The sequence below is a fragment of the Amblyraja radiata genome, chromosome 13, assembly GCF_010909765.2.
Source record: "Amblyraja radiata isolate CabotCenter1 chromosome 13, sAmbRad1.1.pri, whole genome shotgun sequence".
NCBI classification, from domain to species: Eukaryota; Metazoa; Chordata; class Chondrichthyes; order Rajiformes; family Rajidae; genus Amblyraja; species Amblyraja radiata.
Window position 1 is genome coordinate 40,116,995 of NC_045968.1, and position 26,626 is coordinate 40,143,620.

The 26,626-nt window shown below is 45.7% G+C and overlaps 1 protein-coding gene across 1 annotated transcript in view; it reads left to right on the forward strand.

The window, feature by feature from the left end:
• Window positions 1-26,626, forward strand: part of wwtr1 (WW domain containing transcription regulator 1) — a 111,826-nt gene that overhangs the window by 77,519 nt on the left and 7,681 nt on the right. Inside the window, exons 2-3 of the mRNA XM_033031861.1 lie at window positions 5,370-5,494; window positions 22,803-22,999. Of these exons, the coding sequence (XP_032887752.1) occupies window positions 5,370-5,494; window positions 22,803-22,999 (322 nt within the window). The remainder of the gene's footprint in view (window positions 1-5,369; window positions 5,495-22,802; window positions 23,000-26,626) is intronic.

Genomic DNA, 26,626 nt, shown 5'->3' on the forward strand with positions numbered 1-26,626 from the left:
CCCTTATGTGTCTTACACACTAGGGATAATTTGCGGAAGGTAATTAACCTACAAACCTGCACGTCTTTGGAGTGTGCGAGGAAACCGGAGAACACCCGCGCGGTCACAGGGAGAACGTACAAACTCCATTCGGGCAGCACCCGTAGTCATGATCAAACCTGAGTCTCTGGTGCTGTAATGCAGCAATTGTACTGCTGCACCACTGTGCCATCCTAATGCTTCTGAATGAATAGTCTGAACAAGGATCCCGACCCGAAACGTCACCTCTCCATGTCCTCCAGAGATGCTGCCTGACCCGCTGAGCTACCCCGGCACCTTGTGTCTTGCGTTATATAAATGGATATAGTTGTAAAGAAAGACAGCGAATAGGAAAATATAGTGGGCATCTTTGACTCTGTGTGAGCAGGTGTTCAAAGATCAGAAGCCTATTTTAAATCCTGGCTTATTTTAGTTTTGCCTGATGTCAATGGAAATAAAATCTGGTTGTGTGTTATTATCATGCTGTCTCACCAAGTCAAGGTGATTTTTGGCTGCTGCTAACTTGCCAGGGAAACAGCTCATTGCTGATAATGAGCTCAATTCATTATTTATTCACCGTGAACGCAATTCACTTTCAATTCACGAACCCGTGGCATCAACAAGCAGTGGACAACCTTGAAGATGACAGGTCGCTGAGCTAATGTGATAATGTGTAAGACCCCGTCCATGTGAATAAATGAAAGATTGCAGCCTGCCCTTTCTAAAGATGGCCATACTGTAAAATGCTGGAGTAATTCAGCGGCTCAAACAGCAGCTCTGGAGAAAAGGAATAGGTGTCGTTTCGGATCGAGACCCTTCCTCAGACTGAGAGTTGGGGGAGAGGGAAACTCGAGGTATGAAAAGGTACGGTACAAATCAGAGCCGGAATCACCGGGAGCAGTGAGAGAGGGTGTTGCAGAACTGCCGACGGAGAGAGGAGGATCTATCCGAAACATCACCTATTCCTTTTCTCCAGAGATGCTGTGTTACTCCAGCATTTTCTGTCTATCTTCGGTGTAAACCAGCATCTGCAGTTCCTTCCTACACATTTTGTCTGCTCCCCTGTGAAATCTCCTCAAGGTATGCCTACTTTGAAGAGGTTCTTACATGGATAGGACAGGTTTGGAGGGATATGGACCAAGCGCAGGCAGGTGGGTCTAGTGTAGCTGGGATATGTTGGCCGGTGTGGGCAAGTTGGGCCGAAGGGCCTGTTTCCACCCTGTATCACTCTATGACTCTCTCTGATGGGAGTTCTGAAAAACACTCTCTCACTGCTCCCCCACTGTGATTCAGGCTCTGATTTGTTCTATACAGTTTCATACCTCTAGTTTCCCTCTCCCCTGACTCTTAGTCTCAGGCAGGGTTTCGGCCCGAAACCTCACCTATTCCTTCCCTCCAGAGATGCAGCCTGACCCTCTGAGTTACTCCAGCACTTTGTGTCTGCGGGGTAAACCAGCATCTGCAATTCCTTCCCACACTTTCTAAAGTTGACAGCACTGTGCCTTCTGTAGGTTGAATTTTGTAATGGAGTTATGGAAAATTCATGTAAGTTCTTTAATCCTGTTTATTATCCCCGGAGCCCGAGGTAGTTATACAATGGAGGATTAAAGACTGGGTAATCATAGGCCGTAGACCGTGACTGGGTTTACTGCACTGCTAGAAGCACATTTTGTTTAGAGTAAGGTTCCGTTGCTAAGACGACCAAAAGAGGCACAAGTCAAGTCTAGTAACTCCATTAACACTGCGACGAGCATCAACCTCAGATATTACATTTCTGTTCCAGTGTTTTTAAGTATCAGTGATTCTCGGCCCTCCAGTAACTATTGGTTATCAGAATCAGCCATCCCTGGAAATAATAATGCCTGAAAAATCACAGTTATGAGCAAAAAACGCACACAAAAAATGGAAGGGCTAGAAGCAGGAGTAGACGTTCGGCATGTTAGTTTTACTTTTAGTTTTAGAGATACAGCGTGGAAACAGGCCCTTCAGCCCAACAAGTCTACGCCAACCAGCCATCACAGGTTCATTACTATATCTTAGGTGGTAATGCAAATCTTACCTAAGATAGAACACAATACTTGAGGAAGGAACTGCAGGTGCTGGTTTATGCCGAAGATTAAGCAGGGTTCTGACCCGAAATTCCTTTTCACCTGTTCCATTTCTCCAGAGATGTTCCCTGACCCGCTGAGTTACTCCAGCATTTTGTGTCTATCTATAGTACTGGAGCAACTCAGTGGATCAGGCAGCTTCTCTGGAGGATATGGATAGATGACGTTTCAGGCCAGAACCCTTCTTGGAGTCCGAAGAAGTGTCTCAACATGAAACGTCGCCTGTCCATGGCCTCCAGAGATGCTGCCTGATCTGCTGAGGCACTCCAGCACTTTCACTCAAGATTCCGGCATCTGCAGTTCCTTGTGTCTCCAAACAAACGGCCTGGATAGAGTGGATGTGGAGATTATGTTTTCACTCGTGGGCGAGTCGAGGATCACAGGGCATTGCCTCAATATAAAAGGATGCATGTTTAGAAAGGAGATGAGGAGGAATTTCTTCAGTCAAATGTTGGTGAATCTGTAGCATTCATTGCCACTGAAGGCCGTGGAGGTCAAGTCAATGGGTATTTTAAAGTTAAAGATTGCTAAATTCTTGATTAGTGCGGGTGTCAGGGGTTATTTGGAAAAGGCAGGAGAATGGGGTTGAGAGGGAAAGATAGATCAGCCATGATTGAATGGCGGAGTAGACCTGATGGGCTGAATGGCCTCATTCTGCTCCTAGAACTTATGAACACATGAAACCTTACTCTTCGTTTATGGACCTGAGAGGTTGTAAGTAGCAGGAAAAACTGAGCAGTTAGGGAGTTTTGAAATGGAAGCTGGAGCAGGCCATTCAGCCCTTCGTTCCTGCACTGCCATTCCATGAGTAATACATTACCTCAGCACCAAACAATCTGCTGGAGGAACTCAGCGGGTCAGGCACCATCTGTGGAGGCAAATGCACAGTTGATATTTCGAGTAAGGACCGAGATGACGGATCCTGACAGGAGATGCCGACTTTTCTATTTCCCTGCACAGACGCTGCCTGACCCGCGGAGTTCCTCCAGCAGATGGTTTCCGGCTCCAGATTCTGATTGAGAGACACAGCATGGAAACAGGTCCTTCGGCCCACCGAGTCCACACTGACCATCGATCACCCAATCATACTAGTTCTATGCTCTCCCGCTTTCTAATCCACTCCCTACACATTAGGGTTAATTTACAGAGGCCAATTAACCTATAAACCCGCACGTCTTTGGGACATGGGAAGAAACTGGAGCACCCGGAGGAAACCTGGAGGTCACAGGGAGAACTTGCAAATTCCACACAGACAGCACCCGAGGCCAGGATCCAACCTGGGTCTCTCGCGCTGTGAGGCAGCAGCTCTACCAGCTGCAGCACTGTGCCCAAGACAACGTTTCAGGTCAGGACCCTTCTTCAGATAAGATTAACCATTTCTTATCTCAAAGACGATGAATCCTTCCAATTCCTTATCCCACGGAACAGTGGAAGCCGAGACATGAAATGTATTCAAAGGTTGAGGTAGATTCTTAGACTTGAGAAGAACCAAAGGCTTTGGGGAGCTGGCAGGAAAATGGGGCTGAGACTGATGTTAGATCAACCATGGTCCTATTAAATGGTAGACCAAGCTCAAAGGTCCCATATGACCTATTCCTGCCCCTATTTCCTCGGCTCTTATATATGTGCACATTGTACTTTGTACCTGGCAGCTACTTGCTTGATATATGGATTTCAAATGAAAACGTCCTTAGTAATTTAAGTTTCGGTTGACTGGTTTAAAAGGAAGTTGTACGCAGCCACGGGAGGTTTGTGCCTGTATTAACTCACAACACGAGTGCGTGTGGTCTCAGCTGAGAGATGAAGCAGCAAGCATGTCGAGGCACGTTCTATGTGTTGCACCATGAAGCACGTAGCGTAACACCCCATTGTTCTTCTGGTGGGTGGAGGTGGTTTGACACAGAGATCGCAGGTGCTACAATGGACTGATTCCTTTATCAAAGGGAGAGAGCTGGGGGTGGGTGTGTCAGAACGGAAAACACCCTGAAAAGCTGTGGTTTCTCAGTTTTCATAATTTATGAATAGGAAGACTTCTTTTGAAGTAACAAAAGGTTTGATCTACTCGACCTTCTACTGTTTCAACTTGCATCACTGTTAACGTTCAACTATTCAAATCATGTTTGCAAAGCACATTAGCTTCCCGCACTGTCCTTTCTGTGAAATATCATGGTCTTCTTGAGTTGGGTGAAGTCTTGCTCCAAAGAGTTTGCATGTAATGCAAGATTGCCGCTCCAGTGCAATTGTGCAACAGTGCTGCATTGTTGTATGCAACCTCCTGTGGTTATTCCTGAGGAATAATGGGCGGCACTGTGGCGCAGTGGTTTGCTGACAGCGCCAGAGACCCGGGTTCCATCCTGACTGCACGGAGCTGTCTGCATGGAGTTTATTCATTTTCCCCGTGACCTGCGTGGATTTTCTCCGGGATCCCTGGTCCCTCCCACACTCCAAAGACGTACAGGTTTAGAGGATAATTGGCTTGGTAAAAAAGAAAAATTGTCCCTAATGTGTGTAGGATGGTGTTAGTGTGTGGGGATCATTGGTTAGCATGGACTCGATGGGCCAAAATACCTGTTTCCATGCTGTATCTCTAAACTAAACTAAACTAAGGAAATTTTCATTTGAAATCCATAAATCAGGTATTGCTGGAGGAGCGTCTTCGATAAGATTGATTGATGGAATGCAAGATATAGCATGAAAAAAGTTCATGCTCAAGCATTGATCACCCGTTCACAGTAGTTCTATATTCTCCCACTTTCTCATCCAATCTCTGCATGCTAAAGGCAATTTATAGAAGGCCAATTAACCTACAAACCCATGACTCTTTTGAGATGTGAGAGGAAACCCGAGCACCTGGAGGAAGCCCACACGGTCACAGGGTGAACATGCAAACTCCACACAGACTGCAGTTTGTCAAGGATCAAACCCGCGTCTCTAGATCTGTGAGGCAGCGGCTTAACCCGCTGAGCCACTGTGCCATCCTGAACATTAAATCGTGCTCCCTTTGTTCTGAGGTCCATGTAAACCGTCTCATGCCACTATTTTAAAGAAAGGGTGGTTATCTCCACAGTGCGGCCCAGAATTTGTGAAAGAACAAGGGCTTGATAGCTCAGTAGAAATGAATCGAGTGTCACAGAAACCATCACACAAGGCGTGGATAGAGGATTGATTGCATGTCCTGTATTTATTTGGTAATACGAAGGAAGCAGACAACATTGATCTAACCTCCAACGTTTTTCGTTACAGCCATGTAGACAGGATAACAACATGGCATGACCCACGGAAGACCATGAGCCAGATGAATCTAAACACAGCCGGGACATCAAATCAGATGCAGCAGAGGTCCATGGCTGTGCCTCATCCGAATCCAGGTGAGTTCCTGCACCAGCGAGTCCGCCCGTTGTGCATGCCTAAACCAACTCAGAGATTCAGGGACAGAAACTTAGCTTCAACAATCCCAGCCCATTCCATGAAACCCTCAGTGCTGAGCTGACTCCTTCCCATTCGTTACATCTCCAATGTATCTTCAATCAACAAGCCTTCAGCTGAATGCATCATGAAGCTGAAGCTACATTACTCATTGTGATATCCATCAGATCCCTTTGGATGGGCATTTGAATCAAGATAGATATAGTTTAGTTTAGTTTACTTTAGTTTGTTGTCATGTGTACCGCGGGACAGTCAAAAGCTTTTGTTGCGTACTAACCAGTCAGCGGAAAGACAATTCATGACTGCAATTGAGCCATCCAAAGTGTTCAGATACATGATAACGGGAATAACATTTAGTGCAAGATAAAGACCAGTAAAGTCTAATTAAAGATAGTTCGAGGGTCTCCAATGAGGTAGATAATATCTCAGGGCTGCCCTCTAGTTGGTGATAGGATGGTTCAGTTGCCCGATTACCGCTGTAAGCTATCTAAGGCTATAGCAGAATATAGATCAGATGGAACATTGGCAGATGGGATTTAATCCCAACATGTGCAAGGTGATGCTTTTTGGGGTGACAGGTAGAGGTAGATTTTATACAGTAAATGATGCAGTGCCAGCCAATGTTCATTGTCAGAGGGACCTAAGACTTCTAGTCCACAGTTTGCTGATGGTGACAATGTATGTCAATATGGTGGTAAAGAAGAGGTAAGACATCTCCTTGACTGAAGTGATTCAGGAAGGTGGCTCACCACTGTCAACTCAAGGGATTTTTGGAATGGGCAATAAATGTTGGCCATGCCAACAATACTCAGAATCCATGAATGAGTGAATGAAGGAATGAGGAAACCGGCAGACCGCGGATTCGATGGATCTTCTGTCGTGCTGTTTACTCTCTTATGTTTTGTTTCAACATATTTAATCTTTCTCTGAATGAGTTGTCAGATGTATTTGCTTGATAATGAATGTGCAGTTGAGCTCTGTTTACCACTCTGACTGTGTACTGGATAACAAAGACATGGGTGTTTCCTCTGTGCTTGCGAGGTACCTGTTTAACAAGGTGTTACCTCAGAGGAGTGGAACATGAGAAACTTGCTGTTAGCCCTTAAGACTTCTTGACATTGATCCATTGAGAAGTGCACTGCTGTGGTTAATAACTAATAAAGCCGCCACTGGCATTGGCATTTGTCCAGGGCTGACCTAGTGATTTCAGGAACTGAAATGCTGATCTTCTGGATCTTTGAGCAAATTGGAAGGAAAATCATCAAGGCGTTGAAAACAATTGATTCATCTCATTTTATTCAAATAGACTCATAGAATCATAAAATCATGCAGCACGGAAACAGGACCTTCGGCCCAACTCATGCATGCTTATCAAGATGCACCATCTAAGCCATTTGCCTGTGTTGGGCCCTTATTTCTGAAAACCATTCTATTCTAAGTGTCTTTTAAATACTTCTTCCAAAAGTTATTGATAATGGTTGATAGACTGAGGGTCCAATTGAGTAAAGTGTGGTGATATTTCTCTTTTGGCATTGCATTGTGAGGTAGGACATGTTGGGCAACAAATCATAGGAGTTATGGGGTGGGAGCGTTGGACACTTAGTTTAGTTTAGTTTAGAGATACAACATGGAAACGTGCCCTTCAGCCCACTGAGTCCGCGCCGTCCAGCCATCCCCGCACACCAACACTACCCCACAAACACCTGGGATAATTTTACATTTACACCAAGTCAATTAACCTACAAACCTGTATGTGTTTGGAGTGTGGGAGGAAACTGAAGTTCTCGGAGAAAACCGACGCCGGTCACGGACAGAACACACACACTCCGTACACACAAGCATCCGTAGTCAGTATCGAACCCGGGTCTCTGGCGCTGTAAGGCATTAGCTCTACCGATGCGCCACCCTGCCGCCCATGCAGTTGATAACACCCTAGTACAGGGACTCCCAACCTTTTTCATTCCATTTACCCCTGGCAACTTTAATAGCACATAACAATGTTATTTCACTTATTTATGAACAACTAATGATGAACAGATATCGGTATACCAGAACCAAACACAGTCAGTCAGTGAGAAAAAATATGTACAAGTCCAGAATCAACAAATTGACCCCCTGGGTAGGCGAAATTTACCCCTGTGTGTAACTTTATCCCAGGTTGGGAACCCTTGCCCTAGGAGTACATTTTACTCGGGATGGCACGTAAGCCAGTGGGTAAAACTATGTCATGCTGAATTTGTTTCCGAATACCCTGGATGAAAGTACTGCTAAATATAATACTGATCCTTGAAGCCCTAGATCATTCCAGAACAGATATCTGACCAATACCAAGAGGCAGATTTCCAAGAAGTCCAACACTGTCCAGCACAAAGCAGCCTGATGACCTGCATCCTATCCACCAACTAATGAACAAACAAGAAACTGCAGATGCTGGTTTCCAACAAAATGACACAGTGCTGGAGTAAAGGGGTGGCCTAATTGCGAGTTTAGAAGAGTTTTAAAAAATGACCTTGAAGACCTTCTTTGACTATGTAGAAGATCTCCTTCGACCTCCTTCGACTATGTTGAAGACTAGCTACGACAAGCTACGTCTAGCTACGATTAACTTCGGGAAAATTGGACGCCGAATAGTGGAGAGTGAAAACGACCTCTTTCGATCTCCTTCGACCTCCCTTCGACTATAATGAAGACTAACTATGACTGCCTTCGACTACCTTCGACTACCCTCGATTACCTACGACTAACATTCCAACCTACTGCGACCTACTACGACTAAACCTACGAGTAAAAAAATTATTGATTTTTTCCATGGCGACCTTTTTTTAACTCTCGTGCATTTTTTAACATATTGAAAAAAACGCCGCGACCTAACTGAGGTCTCGAGTACGCGGAGACCACTCTCGAGCATGAAGGAGAGTTACAAAGACTTCCTACGACCTCGTGTCGACCATGCTGCGAGTATGAGTCGAGGGAAAACTCGCCAGAATTCGCGGATTAGGTCGCCCAAGTGGGACAGGCTCTTAACTGGAGTAGCTGGAGGTCAGGCAGCATCCTTGGAGAACATTGGTAGGTGAAGTTTCGGGTTGGGACTCTTTCCCTCAGTTCCCGACCCGAAACGCCACCAATCCTTTTTCTCCAGAGATGCTGCCTGAGCCGCTGAGTTACTCCAGCACTGTGTGACTATCTCCCTACACTTTGAATTGTGGAGTGCGGAGGGTCATGTCTGTTGTATCTCTCCTTGGACTGAGGTTGCTCTACAACTCTGGGGGAAAGATTTCAGCCACTGGGAGAAGGTGGCTGAGGGAGTGCCCTGTGACAGAGAGAACACTCGGTGATTACAATAACCCAGACATCTTCCTTTCTTGAAGATGGTTGGTATTAAAAACATTTCCAAAATCCCCTGGCATGTCCCCCTCTTCCCATATGTGGGGAGATTAGTTTAGTTTAGTTTGAATTTAGAGATACAGCATGGAAACAGGCCCTTTGGCCCACTGAGTCCACACTGACCATTAATCACCCGTTCACCAGTTATCCAACTACACACTATGGGACAATTTACAGAGGCCAATTAACCTTCAAATCCACATGTCGTTGAGAGCACCCGGAGAAAACCCATGCAGTCACAGGGAGAACATGCAAACTCCATGGACCACACCTGAGATCAGGATGGAATCTGGGTCTCTGGCACTGGATGATGAAATAATTTGTACCTGAAACATTTGACTGCCGTGTTTTAGAACCTCAGCAAGAATTCCGACTGATATAGAAATTCGATTTCTCCTGAGCTGTTGAACATATAGCTTTTCCAAACTGCTTATCAGCACAGCACAGCACAGTGGAGCAGCGATAGAGTTGCTGCCTTACAGCACCAGAAACCCGGGTTCGATCCTGACTATGGGTGCTGTCTTTGTGGAGTTTGTACGTTCTCCCTGAGACCGCATGGATTTTCCCTTGGTGCTGTGGTTTCCTTCCACACTCCAAAGATGTGCGGGTTTGTAGGTTAATTGGCTTTGGTAAAATTGTAAACTATCCCTCGTGTGTAGGATAGAACTAATGTACGGGGTGATCGTTGGTCAGCGTGGGCTGGGTGGGCTGAAGGGCCTGTTTCTATGCTGTTTCTCTAAACTCTAAACTCTAATATGGTGATGTCAAGATTGTATAAGCCTAAATTTTGGACTTTGATTAAAAAGATTGAAATCTGGGCGGTGGGTAATAATTGGGCTACAATTAGGTTCTTTACTTTTCTGTAATCACAGGCAAACACAGTAGCAGTGAACTCAACATGCAGCCTCCTTGTGTCCTCCAGGCCACACAAAATAAGTCCCCAATACAACAATTGTGGGTAGGAACCAAAATCAACGTGGGGAGAGAATGACTCACCAAAATCCCACATAATAATAAAGATATAATTATCAGTTATACAATGATAGCCATAGCAATAAATTTGTTTCTTATTATTGTCACGTGTGCCGAGGTATAGTGAAAAGCTTTTTTGTTGCACGCTATCCAGCCAGCGAGTAGGCTATATATAATTACAATCAAGCCATCCACAGTGTACAGATGTAGGTGAATGGGTATAATCTTTAGTGCAAGATTGTGTAAGATAGAACATAGGCACAAAGTAGAAGGAAATTGCAGATGAGGGTATATACCAGAGATAGACACAAAGAGCTGGAGTAACTCAGCGGGCCAGGAAGCATGTCTGGAGAAAAAGGATGGGTAACGTTTCGGGTCAGGACCCTTCTTCAGACCCGACCCGAAACGTCATCTATCCTTTATCTCCAGAGATGCTGCCTGGCCCACTGAGATACTCCAGCTCTTTGTGTCTATCTTCGGTATATACCCGCATCTGTAGTTCCTTTCTGCAGATTAAGATTACAATTATCTTGAATATTGTGTTGATGAACCATCCTCTGCGTCCTCAGGTAAAAGTTAACAGATCTTATGCCACTACTTTGAGAATGAATAGGTTTGCCTTGTGTCTAGGCCAGGATCAAGCATGGGTGATCAGGAGTGGTCAAGCATGATCACTCATAATCCTCAGCTTTACGGCACTGTGGGATGTTCTGGAAGGGATGGGAATCACACAAGCGTTCTCTTTCTATATGGTCACATTGCTGTTTATGGGACCATGCTGTGTGCAGTTCACCAGCTGTATTTCCTACCTGACCCCAGTGCTATGGGACCTGGGGCCACTGTTTAAATGTGATGCTTTTATGGGGATGGGGCCAAACGAATTGTCTCTGTCCAGCCAGTCAGCTTGTGTTCCCGTAAGTGCTGTGATTGTTTGCCAAAAGAACTGGAAACCAGAGTAAATATTAACAAAGGCTTGTAATTTGAGCGTTCTTCCCTCTCCTGGGGCTCAAATCATTGCGCTGCCAATCTCTGTGTCTGCCTGTCCAACAAGTGCTCAAAGCTGCCTCTTGCGTGTAGTCTCCCAGCAATAAATTGTTTCCAAATGTAGGTTCAATTCTGGGGCTGCGGTGAAGAAATAGAGAATGCACTAGCTGGTCTTGTTTTTTCAGACGTGTTGCTTCTTTCCCCTCTTCGTGCCAAAGCAACTGAATGTTCTGTACAGATGCTCGGAGGAACACTTTTAAATGCTTTCTAAAGGGTTTTTTTTAACATTAAGACTTATTATGAACAGGAGTGGATTGTTTGAAAGGAGCATAGGATCAAGAGTAACCCTTTAACCTCCAGAGTCTGCTACATTCTATGTAACCTATTATGAGGTTATAGCTCTACAGTTTAGAATTGTAATGTGTGAGTTCTCAAAATAGACATGGATAGGATCGAAGAAGAGATATGATTACTCATGTGGTGGGGAGTTTTGAATAGAAAGATAAGTTAAAAATTCACACATTATTAGTTGTGTTTGTGGAAGAGAGTCCAAAAATATCACCACCCTACGTGTACAGAAGTATTTCCTCACTTCGTATGGCATAAGATCATTAGGCCATTCGGCCCATCGAGTCTGCTCCGCACTTTGCTCCTACAAGATACTAGCACTCATTTTTAAGTGCGACACAAAGAACTACAGATGCAGTTTGAGCAAAGCACTAAGTGCTGGAGTAACTCAGCAGGTCAGGCATATCTATGGAGGGAATGGATTGGTGATGTTTTGGGTTGGGACCCTTCTTCAGAATTATGTTTATCCTTCCATCCAAAATTCCCCACTACAGAGTAATCATATCTCTTCTTCTATCCTGCCCTTGTTTATTTTGAGAACACACCCATTACCATTCTAAGTTTCAGAGCTACAACCCTCGTTTAGTGTAATCTGTAGTTGCCATCTATCCCTTGGAGACTGGCAGCATTCAGGTAGACTATTATTCTGTGACTACACTTCACTCCTCCCTCTCCCTCTCTCCTGTCTCCCAGAGATATGTTTATCCTTCCCAAAGTTCTGGTCTAGAATGTCTCATGGTGCTTCCAGTGCAGTCTAATCAGATAGTGTTGCTTCTAGACTCTGGTCCTCAATCATGTTGTCCAGATTTAATAACCAGCTTTCTATTGGGCTTAATGATAACTTTCTGCACCCTCTCGTGCCTTATTAATGCTCTCTCTACAAGGAGCCATAAATCTCTCTGGAACTCCATTGTTTCCACAGTAGAAAGTAACCGTCCCATCCTTTTGCAATGAAACGTGAGTGACTTCACGCTTGAACGCAGCTGAATCTATCTGATGCATTGTTGTTCACTCACTTAAACTATTAATAACTCTTTGTCGATTTATGCGTCCAAGTGTCCCTGCTTAAAATGTCTCCTCTCCTGTCAATGACAAACTAAGACACATGGCTTTCCATTCCATTATCAAAATAATTTAGAAATAGAGTCATGGAGTGATACAGCATGGAAGCTGCTTACTCATGCCGACCAAGGTTCCCCGTCTACACTCACATTCAAAAATAACCTCTATTCAGAATAATAAAAACATACAAAACAAAAACTGTGCAAAATCTTTTCACACATTCTCAGAGTCTACACATTTCATAGTCCAATTTTGTAGTGTCATACTCAGTGGTGTTCGTACCTATCTTTAAACAAAACACCCTTGTCACTTGTGGTAGAGTTGCTGCCTTACAGCGCCAGAGACAGTTCGATCCTGACTATGGGTGCTGTCTGTATGGAGTTTGTATGTTCTCCCCAAGACTTGCGTGGGTTTTCTCCAAGAACTCCGGTTTCCTTCAACGCTCCAAAGACGTACAAGTTTGTAGGTTAATTGGCTTTGGTAACATTGTAAATTGTCCCTCGTGTGCGTGGGATAGTGCTGGTGTGCGGAGATCGCTGGTTGGTGTGGACTCAATGGGTCGAGGGGCCTGCTTCTGCACTGTATCTCTGAAACAAAAACTAAAATTCAAACTCATGTGGCCTCCATTCCCTTGTTTGTGGCATCTGCTCCACAATGACACACAAGCTATGTACTCGTTGAGCCTGGAAGACTTGCTGCAGCCTAAATTGCTATAATGTTACATGGTTGAGACCAGCCATAATCACATGGCTCTCCTGTCCAATCTGACCATGCTGTGAACATTCACAGATGGAGCGAGAACAGAGTGTTCCATTGTGAAAGATAAATTATTATTGAGACGGGGACAGGCAAGGGAATGGAGGGAGATCTGTTGGACAGCCAGATGTTCTCTCGGGATCATGATTATATTTTCCACAGTGGGAGAGGAGCAGGAAGTGATGGTGTGTTCTTGTGGCTCATCTGGCACATGCTCCTGTATCTATCCAAGTAGTCAGAGAGATTGATACCCAATCACTGCCAATCCTTACAAGGCCCCTGCTACCTCTACACAGTAAACCCTCGATTTGACGGTCCTCTTTATAACAGATTTCAGTTATAGTGGACAGACGTGCCGAACTTCACCGCTGACGCTACCCCCAACACGCACCGACTCTCCGGCCACTTCCAGGCCAGTCATCCGACAACACCTCTGGTCTGCACCGTCTCCCCGGCCCACACAGCCTCCTCAACCTCGCCTGCCGCCACCGCCTGTATTGTTGTATTGAGACCTTGGTGTTTTGTATCTTAGGGCAAGTAAGGCGTAGGTTCAATGTTTCCGCCTGAAGAAAGGCACCTCTGTCAGTAGTTTTGGCTCACCCTAAATTTTAATGTTGGGTCTCTACACATGAAATGCTAATTTATTTCACTCGGTTATAGCAAACAATCTGTCAATAACGGACACCATTCCCCCTGCTATGGTCTGTTATAACGAGGGTTTACTGTAGTATTTTTGTAGAGTTGACCAATGAGCTTGGGGTATATGTAATATACTTCATGCTAATTTAGAAGGAAAGATTGCGTTAACATATGATGAGCGTTTGACGGCACTGGGCCTGTACTCGGTGGAGTGTAGACGGATGAGGGAGGATCACATTGAAACTTACCGAATAGTGAAGCTTACCGAACATTATCTGAATGGTGTCAGATTGGGAAAAGGGGAGATGCAATGAGACCCGGGTGTCCTTGTACATCAGTTACTGAAAGTAAGCATGCAGTTACAGCAGGCAGTGAAGAAAGCAAATGGCATGTTGGCCTTCATAGTGAGAGGATTTGAGTATAGGAGCAAGGAGGTCCTACTGCAGTTGTACAGGACCCTGGTGAGACCACACCTGGAGCATTGTGTGCAGTTTTGGTCTCCTAATTTGAGAAAGGACATTCTTGCTATTGAGGGAGTGCAGCGCAGGTTCACCAGGTTAATTCCCGGGGTGGTGGGGCTGACATATGATGAAAGAATGGGCCGACTGGGCTTGTATTCACTGGAATTTAGATGGATGAGAGGGAATCTTATAGAAGCATGTAAAATTCTTAAGGGATTGGACAGGGTAGATGAAGGAAAAATGTTCCCGATGTTGGGGGAGTCCAGAACCAGCGGTCACAGTTTAAAAATAAGGGGTAGGCCATTTAGGACGGAGATGAGGGAGAAACATTTTCACCTAGAGAGTTGTGAATCTGAGGAATCAGTGGAGGTCAATTCACTGGATATATTCGAGAGTTAGATATAGCTCTTAGGGCTAACGGAGTCAAGGGATATGGGGAGAAAGGAACGGGGTACTGATTTTGGATGATCAGCCATAATCATATTGAATGACAGTGCTGGCTCAAGGGGCCGAATGGCCTACTCGTGCACCTATTTTCTATGTTTCTATGTGAAAGGCTGGAAGAGTGAATGTGGAGAGGATGTTTCCACTAATGGGAGAGTCTAGGATCAGAGGGCACAGCCTCAGAATAAAAAGAAGATGTGGAGGAATTCTTCAGTCAGAAAGTGGGAAATCTGTGGAAATTATTGCCACATCCAGGTCAATGGATATTTTTAAGGCGAGTTTGACAGATTCTTGATTAGTACGGGAGTCAGAGGTTATGGGCAGAAGGCAAGAGAATGGGGTTGAGAGGGAAAGATAGATCAGCCATGATTGAATGGAGGAGTAGACATGATGGGCCGAATGGCCTAATTCAGCTCCTTTAACATATGAATTTATGAACTTATAATAGTGTACCACTGAATGCAAAGGCTTCCCAGAGAGGAATGGGTGAAATTTGTGGATTATCTGTCGCATTTTTGTTTTACTTTTCTAGCTTGCTGTTTCCTCTTGAGAAAGTGCTCCCAATTTTTTTTTCTTTTAATCGGAGGGTGTTGGGCTGAAGGGCCATATTGAGAACCAGAATGAGCGATTTTTAACTCCTGATATATAATATTAAGCGGGTTGGACTAATTGGCCTAGATGGTCCCGGTTCAAGGCAGCACAGTTCAGGGCGCTGATGCAAGTAAGAATTTCATTGTTCTGTTTTGGGACTCTTGACTCTTAACTCTTGACGTAGACTCAGACAACAGACAAAAACATAAATTATACAAAACAGTAAATAGAAGATACAGTAAATAGCAAAAACAGGATATTAGTGCAAAAATGCACAATGAGTAAAACGAGTCCATGGTGGTGCAAGAGGTGGTCCGCAGTGTTCCTTTGCTCCGTTGGGGTTAGATCATTTATACAATTGTGCGGTGAAATTATTTTCGCATATATTACACATGCAGGCACCGCCATTATTCAGAGTCCAAAGTCCGGTCAGCCCGCAGGTTCAGCGCACTTGAGCAGTTCCCGCGAACCGACGTCCCTCTCCTCTCTTCACCCAGCCATCTTGCAGGTGCCTCCTGCAGCTGACCTTGAAGGAGCTGGGGGCTTTACCCCTGTTCACTTTCCTACCAGCCCTTGCTCCTCACGCCCGATGCCTCCAGCTCCCTCCCGGTTACGGCCGTCCGATGAGTCTTCAGCTGGCTTTCCGGTCCTGCCGACCGATGAGATTTCGGACGGGTTCCCGGCTATGCCGTCCAACAAGCCTTCGTGTGGGTCCTTTGGGCGAGCTCCCAGTCCTGTTGACCCACGAGCCTTCAGGCGAGGTACCTCTGACCGAGGAGTCTTCGGGCAAGGTCCCGCCGACCAACAAACCTTCCGGGCGTGCACTGCCGCACCTCGTGAAGCCTCCGCCGCGCGGCACCTCGGTAAGGTCGAGTTAAGCGGGTTGGTCAAGAAGGGGATGATTGTGGGGAAGTAGCTGTTCCTGGCCATGGTGCCATTGGTCTTAAGGCTTCTCTACCGCCCACGTGATGGCCACATGTATAAACTCTCTCTCATGCCCGTCTACGATCGGTGTGGTGTGCAAAGAGTTGAAATGCACGATTTGCCAATAGTTATGGGAAGTTTAAAGAAGAGGAGATTCCTGTTTACCCTGTTCTGCAAGTAAGGAGGAAGCTCGGCATGGATGAACGGTAGAGATGGCAAAGCGAGATTCTTACTTAGGAAGTTTAGGTTCAGGTTGATGAACTGGAAATGCCAGCTGCCGATCTGACCTACAGGTCAGTAGGTTTTAAGGATCTGTTTTATGAGAGGAAAGTAAAGGTTCATGGAGGGATTTCTGAAGCTTTCGACCATGGCTGCTGTTAAAATTCCTGGTTCAGTTTTCCATTGAAGGTAGACACAAAATGCTGGAGTAACTCAGTGGGTCAGGCAGTATCTTTGGAGAAAAGGGAATAGGTGACATTTTGGGTCGAGACCCTTCATTCTACTCAGTTTTCCATTGGTGTTTTACCCACATTTCTCCAAAATCCATTAACTACTTGGTAATTGTTGTAGTGTTTATGCTTAAGAATTTAAGAACATCAAAAATTAAAACAGGGTAGTGAATCAATTGTGCTTTATTTCAATGGTGCTTTAGTTGCCACATGTGTAACTACGTAGTGAAATTCTTTTTTTCATATTTACACATGCAGGCGCCGCCATGTTTAGCCGCCATTTCCACGTCCAAAGTCCGCTAACACGTGGAATCATGGAGCACGGTTACAGGCCCTTCGGCCCAGCAAGTCCATGCTGACAAACAAGCAGCCATTTATACCAATCATACATTAATTCCATTTTATCCTCCTTGATTCCCCATTGATTCTACCATTCCAATGCACACTCGGGACAATTTACAGTGGGTAATTAATATACCTCCATATGGTGTGCAGGAGGAGACCAGAGCATCCAGAGGAAGCCCACGCTGTCACAGATAAATGTGCAAAATCCACACAGACAGCACCCGAGGTCAGGATTGAACCTGGGTCTTCAGCACTGTGAGGCAGCAACTCTGCCGGTTGTGCAACTGCGCCACCCCTAAATGAGGTACCTCATTCACCAACCTCAAAAGGCACCTTGTTCCCATTTGCCATTCATTGAGGGTGCTGCACACCCTAAACCTTGCTTACTTTCACTGAGTTGTACACACCTGAGGAACAGGCCCTTCTGCCCAACTTGATCATGCCGACCAAGTTGCCCAACTGAGCTAGGTTGGTCCCATTTGCCTGCATTTGGCCCAAGCCCTCTAAACCCTTCCTATCCATGAAGCAGTATGATTACGTTGTGATTAAACTGTTTCTCAATGCTCCAGTGACCCAGGTTTGTTCCTGCACCCCACCCTCCCTGGTGCTGCCTGTATCTAGTTTACACATTCTCTCTGCTACCACATCATTTCCACAGGATGCTTCCAAAGCTGTGTTGTCAGTTTAATTGGCTTAATATTACAAATGTTGGGTGAATCCAGAACCAGGGGCCACAGTTTAAGAATAAGGGGTAGGCCATTTAGAACGGAGATGAGGAAATGCGTTTTCACCCAGAGAGTTGTGACTCTGTGGAATTCTCTGCCTCAGAAGGCAGTGGAGGCCAATTCTCTGCATGCTTTCAAGAGAGAGAGTTAGATAGAGCTCTTAAAGATAGCAGTCAGGATATATGGCGAGAAGGCAGGAACGGGGTACTGATTGTGGATGATCAGCCATGATCACATTAAATGGCGGTGCTGGCTCGAAGGGCTGAATGGCCTACTCCTGCACCTATTGTCAATTGTCTATTGTCTCTAAATTATCTCCTAGTATATGTGGGTTAGGAGGATTGGAGGGGAGTTGGTAAACAAATAAGAATAGGTTGCAGAGAACTAGATATTTGGGATTATTCTATGAACCAGTGTAGTCAGTGCTGGTTTGTAATATTTATTGCCATTGTGCTGCCCCAATTGATTGATTGTAAGATACAGCGTGGAAGCAAGCTATTCTGCCCTCTGATTCCATGCTGACCATTGATCACCTGTTCACACTAGTTCTATGTTATCCCACTTCCACGTCTGCTCCCTACACACTAGGGATATTTTACAGAGGCACAATTAAATGTGGGGAATCTGCGGTGGTGGATGTTTATGTTAACTTTTATGTAGTTGTGTGTCTTGTTGCTTTTTTTAGTATGGCTGTATGGTAAATCAAATATCACTGTACCTTAATTGGTACACGTGACAATAAAAGGCCTTTGAACCTGAGGTGAGGATTGAACCGGGTCTCAGGGGCTGTGAGTCGGCAGCTCTACCTATTGTGCAGGTGGGATGCTTGCCAAGGGACATTTTCAGGCCAACAAGGTCTTCCTGGTTCGGGGCTGGATTGGGATTCCTGCCAGAAATATGAATGACATACTCACCTTCCAAGACGATCCCATTATCCTCCCGCCCTCTCCTCCCCCATTGCTTCCCATTCTCCACTCCACCCCCACTGACCCCTTTTATCTGGCCATGTGACTCCACCTCACCTCACTGAAGATGATGATCTCCCCCTCCCTTTAATACTTGTTTCTCATGACCCTTCAGTCCTTATGGACCAAAGATCTGTTTGCCTTGACCTTGAAAGTATTCAATGACTCAGCCTCCATAATTCTTCCAAAGTGTCACAATCCTTACATGAAGTTCCTCCTTAACGCTGTCTTAAGAGCACAATCACTTACTCTGAGGCTTATGTCCACATTTTGCGAATTCCCAACTGCCTCATTAAGTCCCATCCAAATCTTCTTTGCTGCAATAAAACCATTCTTGTTTTTCCTAAACTTCCATCAGTATTGGCCCCAACCTTTCTCCATAAACAAAGGAATTCTTCATCCAAGGAATTCAGTTTAGAGATACAGCATGGAAACAGACCCTTCGGCCCACCAAGTCCACCCTGACCATCGATCACCCGTTCGCACTAGTTCTATGTTATCAAATATTTTCATCAACTCCCTACACTCAAGATGGAATTTACAGAGGCCAATTAACCTACAAATCTGCCCGTCTTTGGGACGTGGGAGGAAGTCTCTAGCGCTGTGAGGCAGCAGCACTACCAGCTGTACCACAGTGCTGCCGTGAATTAATCCAGTGAATATTCTCTGAACAACCTCCAATACTAGAATATCCTTCCTTAAGTGTGGAGACCAGAATTGTACACTGTACTCCAAGTGCGATCACACAATTGCCATGTATAGTTGTAGCCAGACTTTCCTACCTGCCTGCGCCATTTCCTTTGTAACATCCCATTTGCTTTCATAATTTGTTTGCTGTAACTTGAAGCTAAAATATTATTTTGCCATTTTAACTGAATGAGTTGTGCTGTGCTGGAAGCAATATTTCACGTTTGACACTCTGAGGATGGCTGGTGGCCACAACCTTCAGGGCAAACACATCTCATCACTCACAGAGCACAGCTGACAGCATGCAGAGGCCAATTAGTCTACTAACCCACACATCTTTGAGATGTAGGAGGAAACTGGAGTACCCGGGAGGGGAGAGGTTGAACGAAAATCATGGATCACAGGGAGAACGTGCAAACGCCACACAGGCAGCACTGGAGATCAGGATTGAAACTGCAAGCACCACAGCATGGTTTGGGAACAGCTCCATAAGACCCCAAGAAATTGCAGAGAGTTGTGGGCACAACCCAGACCATCACACAAACCAACCTCCCTTCCATTGACTCCATCTACACTTCACGCTACCTCGGCAAGACCACCAGCATAATCAAGGACGAGTCTCACTCCAGTCACCTCCTCTTCTCCACTCTCCCATCAGGCAAGAGGTACAGAATTTTGAAAATGCACACCTCCAGATTCAGGAACAGTTTCTTCCCACATGTTGTCAGGCAACTGTCACCAACTAGAGAGCGGTCCTGACCTATCATCTACCTCATTGGAGACCCTTGGACTATCTTTAATTGGACTTTACTGAGCTTTAAATTGCACTAAACATTATTTCCTTAACCCTGCACTGTACACAGTGGGCGGCTCGATTGTAATCATGTATAGTCTTTCAGCTGCATGCAACAAAAAGGCTGTTCACTGTACTTTTTTCAATCACTTGCCTCGACGGAGATGTGATTTATTCCCGTATCGTATCTCAGTCCCCACTGCGGCCTAACATCGTGGAGTGGCGCGGCCTTTCCTGGAGACTGACCCAGCGCTTCAACCGCGGGCCTGTGGACTTACCATCGTGGACCTTGCGATCCCTTTGCCGGGGATCGACTGTGAAGAGCTCCAATCGCGGGCCTGTGGACTTTAACATCGTGGAGCCCGCGGTCCCTGGTTAGAGACCGATTCGGGAGCTCCAAGCCGCGGAGAGTTTCAACTGACCCGATGAGGGAGTTTCGATCACCCCGACGCGAGGGCTTCGGATCGCCGGCTGCGGGAGCTTTGATCGCCCTGACTGCAGATGGTTCGACAGCCCCGACCGTGCGAGAATAAAGAGGGAGAAGATTGGACTTTGTTACCTTCCATCACAGTGAGGAATGTGGGGAGCCGCTGTGGTGGATGTTTATGTTAATTTTATTTTAAGTGACTGTGTGTCTTGTTGCTTTTCACTTGGTATGGCTGTGTGGTAACTCAAATTTCACTGTACCTTAATTGGTACATGTGGCAATAAACTGACCTTGAAACCTTGGTACACGTGACTGAACTAAAACTAAAACTAAAATGTATTTACAGACACACACACACATACAGGCACACGCACACACGTGCACAAACAGACGTGCTCTAGTCCTCATATGCCCTTACTCCCTCACCCCACCTACTGAAATCCCAATCTCCTTTCAGCCTACTCTTTGCCTAGTTCACCTTACACCAGGGATGCACACACTCCAGCCTTGCTGAAGGCAATTCACAGCACAGCATTTGGCCATTAACCTAACCTGTTGCTCCTGGCTCTTCCAGATGCTCCTGGAAGTAATTTTAATTCCTGGAGATTCCGGGTCAATCCTGGAAGCACATCAGCCAGATTCCTGCCTTTGTTGTGGATAGATTGGGAGCATAAGAGGGGGCAGATTATACATTGACAAGAGAGGCCATAAACAGCACGGTTAGTCCATTCCGAGGGATAGTCACCCAGGACGGTGATGTAACACCTGTTTTTATCTTGCACTGCGTGGAGCATTTTCTTTTATTCATTTACAAGCTGCAGGCATTGCAGGTAAAAAACAATTCATGCCCATCCCTAATTCCACTTGACAAGTTGTTGGTAAACTTCCTCCATGCGAGGACACTCCTGTGAAAGGTCCAACATAGCACAGACACAGGCCCTTTGACTCATCTTGTTCATGTCGACCATTTTAAGCTAGTCCCATTTGACCGCACAAATGCAAGGCCGATCTTGCAACTCCGACCCAGTGTCACGGCCAGAACAACGGGCCTCTATGGTAAAGTTAAAACTCTATATTAATCACAACTATGGACTTGAATCACATAAAATGGTGCCAGAAACATGGCGACTCTTGAACACTGCCTCAGTGTAATCTACTATTCTTGCACTTTTGTACTTAAGTATGATTGTGGCTATGTATAGTAAGATATTTTACTAAACCCTATGCAAAAAAGGAATTTTGCTGTAGCTAGGTATATGTACAATAAGTGGAAACAAGGAACTGCAGATGCTGGTTCATATCAAAGATAGACGCAAAGAGCTGGAGTAAAGGGCCTGTCCCACTTTCACGACCTAATTCACGACCTCTGCCGAGTTTGTCCTTGACTCATACTCGCAGCATGGTCGTCACAAGGTCGTAGGAGGTCGCAGATAGGTCGTGATGCTAGTCGTAGGCACTCATGGCATCAAGTAGGTTGTGGCGTTTTTTCTAGCCTGATGAAAAATGTCCACGAGTAAAAAAGGTTGTGAAAGTGGGACAGGCCCTTTAGGAAGTTTGGCATGTCACCAACAATTCTTTACAACTTCTACAGATGTGCCGTAGCAAGCATTTTATCAGGATCCATCACAGCATGGTTTGGGAACAGCCTGCAAAAATGTGCAGAGAATTGTGAGCGCAACCCAGACCCTTGGACAAACCAACATCCCTTCCATTGACTCCATCTACACTTCACGCTGCCTCTTCCTCTCCACTCCCTCTTCTCCCCTCTCCCATCGGGCAAGAGGTACAGAAGTTTGAAAACGCCAGATTCAGGGACAGTTTCTTCCCAGCTGTTATCGGGTAACTGAACCATCCTCTCACCAACTAGAGAGCGGTCCTGAGCTATCACCTACCCCATTTGAGCCTTCGAGCTATCTTTAATTGGACTTTACTAGTCTTGCACTAAACGTCATTCCCTTTATCCTGTATCAACACTGTGGACATCTTGATTGTAATCATGTACAGCCTTTTACACTGACTGGATAGCATGCAACAAAATCTTTTCACTGTATCTCGGTAAGCATGCCAATGATAAACTAGCTCTGTTGAAACTCTCTGTACCTCGGTGTAAGTGACAATCGTAATAAACACAACAAAATCTTGATGTTTAGCGAGGGTAGAGTGTAGGAGCCACCAGCACAAGGGGACGCCATCCTGTTACTCCCCGGTGCATGGTCCAGGGCCTCGTGCTTTCAGCAACTGCAGAGGATAATTACGCTGCAGTCGGAGTTAACCACTTGCCTTTCTCTCCCCAGTGATGAACCAACAGCAGATGACACCAAACACCACTGTGACCCCCTCCGGCATGCCCTCCCAGAATCCTCGGCTGGCCATGATGAGTCTCTCCAGCGCCTTGACGGTACAGCAGAAACACCAGCAGAAGATGCGGCTCCAGCAAATCCAGATGGAGAAAGAGAGGATCAAGCATCTGCAGCAGGAACTCATGAGACAGGTAGTTATTTATCTTCTCCTGCTGCCATCTTCTCCCCAAGGTCAATGTTAGCGGAACAGGCAGGGTGAATGCTCTTTACCCAGGGTGGCGGAATCAAGAAGCAGAGGACATAGGTTTAAGGTGAGAGGGGAAATATTTAAAAGGAATCGGAGGGGTAACTTTTCACTCAGTGGGTATGTGGAACGAGCTGCCAAAGGAGGTACAGTGCCCGCCACAATGTTTGGAACCTTTATTAAAATCTGACAATGTGCACTTTAACCACATGTGATTTTTTTCTATTACAAATCTCAAATTGTGGAGTACAGAGGCAAATAAATAAATGATGGGTTTTGGTTCAAAACATTGTGGAGGGCACTATGTTTAAAAGACACAGCACAGATACATTAGTACATTCATAGGAAAGGTTTAAACTAAACTAAACTAAACTAAGTTTAAACTGCGGCACGGTGGTGCAGCAGTAGAGTTGCTGCCTTACAGCGCCAGAGACCCAGGTTCAATCCTGACTACGGGTGCCGTTTATACGGAGTTTGCACATTCTCTCTGTGACCGCGTGGGTTTTCTCTGGGTACTCCGGTTTCCACCCTCACTCAGAAGACGTATAGGTTTGAAAGTAAATTGTAAATTTTCCCCAGTGTGTTTAATAGTGCTAGTGTATGGGGTGATCGCAGGTCGGCGCGGACTCGGTGGGCCGAAGGCAGCTGTATCTCTGAAATCTAAAGTCTAAAGAGTCATCCCTTTCCTCCCCAACATCTACTCACTCTGTCACTTCCTCCCCAACTCCAGGATAGGAGTGTAAACAAATCACACACACTTCCTGTGATTGAGCCCAGCCATATTATCACCAAACCAGATCCTGTCAGGTTGTTTTTCTGGAGGATTTTACCTCAGCTCAAGCTGAATAATTGATGTTTGCAGCCTCACAGCAGCTTAGAGCAAAGTTGTTTTCAACTTGCGTCATTCTCCAATAATTTGACAGTAAATCATTGGGAAGAAATTATTAATGATTCGTGCCATATTTCTCTCTCTGTTTCCCTCTGTCAATCTGCCATTCCATTTCTCCCCCCATCTCCTTGTCAGTCTGATGTTCTGTACATGTTTTTTGATGTTGTTTGTCACTTGTTGTCAAGTAAGTCCAGGACATCTAGTTTAGTGTTGTGCCGTGTATGGTACGGTGCAGGCCCTTCGGCCCACCATGTCCATGCTGACCTTATTGCCTATCTACTTTAGTTTAAGTTTAGAGATAGGGTGTGAACCAATCTGCCCAAGGAGTCCACACTGACCAACGATCACCCGTACACTAGGTTTCTCCTACACACCCGGGGCAATGTACAGAAACCAATTACACAACTCTGCTTTAGTCCCATTTGTTTATTAGTTTAGAGATACAGCATGGCAACAGGACCTTTGTCTCACTGGCTATAGATCGCCTGTTCACACTAGTTCTAAATTATCCACCTTTCTCATCTATTCCCAACCAGGGACAATTTATAGAGGCCAATTAACCTACAAAACCGCACATCTCTGGTATGGATAGGCTGCATTTGCAGTATTGCTTGCAGTTCTGGTCGCCCCATTACAGGAAGATGCCATGAATTAGGTGGTATTAGCTACAGTCACAGGTTGGACAGACTTGGATTGTTTTCTCTAGAACGCCGGAGGTTGCAGGGAGACCTGATATAAGTATATAAAATAATGAGTGACATTGAAAGTCAGAATCTTTTTCCCAGGATTGAAAAATCAAAAACTAGAGGGCATAGCTTCATGGTGAGGGGACAAAGTTTAAATGAGATGCGTGGGCATGTTTTTTTTACAAATAGGGTGTCTGGAACACGGTGCCGGTGGTTGAAGCAGATACATTAGTGGCATTTAAAAGACTTAAATAGGCAGATGTTAATACAGGGGATCGAGGGAAATGGATTATGTGCAGGTAGATAAATGATGGCATCTTGTTCAGCACAGACTGAAGGGCCGAAGGGCCAGTTCTTGTGCGGTATTATTCTGTGCAATAAAAATAAATCAAATTGGGCAAGGAGGTAAATTGTGCTGCCTACTGTCTGATACCTATTTCATAATACTGCACAAAGAAATGATCAACTCAATGCACTTAGAAAATCTTAATCCCGATTCTGGAGGGGTCACATTACAGAGCCGATCTCTACCCCCACTGATATATTCATTTCATTTTAGCAAGTTCCGATCAAGACAAAAGAAGGACTTATTAGTACCTAGCCCCTGTCACGTTCATTTCAAGGCCTCCGGAGGCGCTTAAAGACAATGAAGCACTTTTGAAGGGTAGTCTTTTTATAATAGTGGCAAGTTTGAACACAGTAAGCTGCCACAGAATAAAATAAGTACAGGTCCAACACTGATTTTCTGGCAACTGGTGGTCTTGTCCCCTTATGTAATCATGATAAAATCCCCACTGGAAGCCCCCCCCCCCCCCAAAATGTGACGTCTAGGCTGGGCGGGGTGGCCGATCTTGACCACACTGGGCCTTCCGCGGCCAATCGGCGAGACGAATTTGCCCCGTGCGGCTGGGGCTCTGGTACTCCACTGCCTCACAGCACCAGAGACCCCGGTTTGATCCTGTCTGTGTGGAGGTCACATGTTCCCCCTGTGACTGTGTGGGTTTCCTCTGGGTGCTCCGGTTTCCTCTCACATCCCAAAGATGTGCGGATTTGTAGGTTAATTGGCCTCTGTAAATTGCCGCGAGTGTGTGTAGGGAGTGTGCAAGGAGTGCAAAAGTTCATAACATAGAACTAGTGTGAACAGGTGATCGATGATCAACGTGAACCTGCTGCAGTAACTCAGACGGTCAGGCAGCATCTCAGGAGAACATGGATAGGCGATAGTTAGGTCACAACCCTTCTTCAGACACTCTCTTGTGAACCATCGTACACCTGGTGGGCTGTGTGTTTAAAAGCTGTTGGGCTGTTGGTTGCACAGAGGCACAGTGATAGAGTTGCTGCCTTACAGAGACCCGGGTTTGATCCTGACTACAGGTTTGTAGATTATTGTAGATTGTAGGTCTGTACAGAATTTGTACGTTCTCCCTGTGACCACGTGGGTTTCCTCTGGATGCTCCGGTTTCCTCCAACACTCCAAAGACATACAGATTTGTAGATTAATTGGCTTCAGTAAAATTATCCCTAGTGTATAGGATAGTGCAGGGGGTGATCGCTGGCCGAAGGGCCTGTTCTCTAAAGTCCAAAGGTACTGAGTGCAAATGGCAGACAGGCTATTCGCTAACAACAGGGAGTGGAGCAAATTATGTACCACATAGAAACGACTACACCAAACAGACCGCTCGGCCCAACAAGTCTTTGCTGGTGTTTATGCTCCATATAAACCTACCCCCATCCTACAGGGAGAATGTACAAACTCCACACAGTCAGCACCCGCAGTCAGGATCGAACCTGGGTCTCGGGCACTGCAAGTATTGTTGCGCTCTACTGCTGCACCACTGTGCCACCCTTCTTCATACTGATTTAGGTGGCGGGGGTTCAGGAGAAAGCTGAAAGTTTGGTGGTGACGGGGCCTAGCAAGTATCTACGGGTGGATACAGGTGAAGAGGGGGTGGGATGGGCTTTATAGGCAGGTGGTTGAATGAAGGCCAGCGATGAAAAG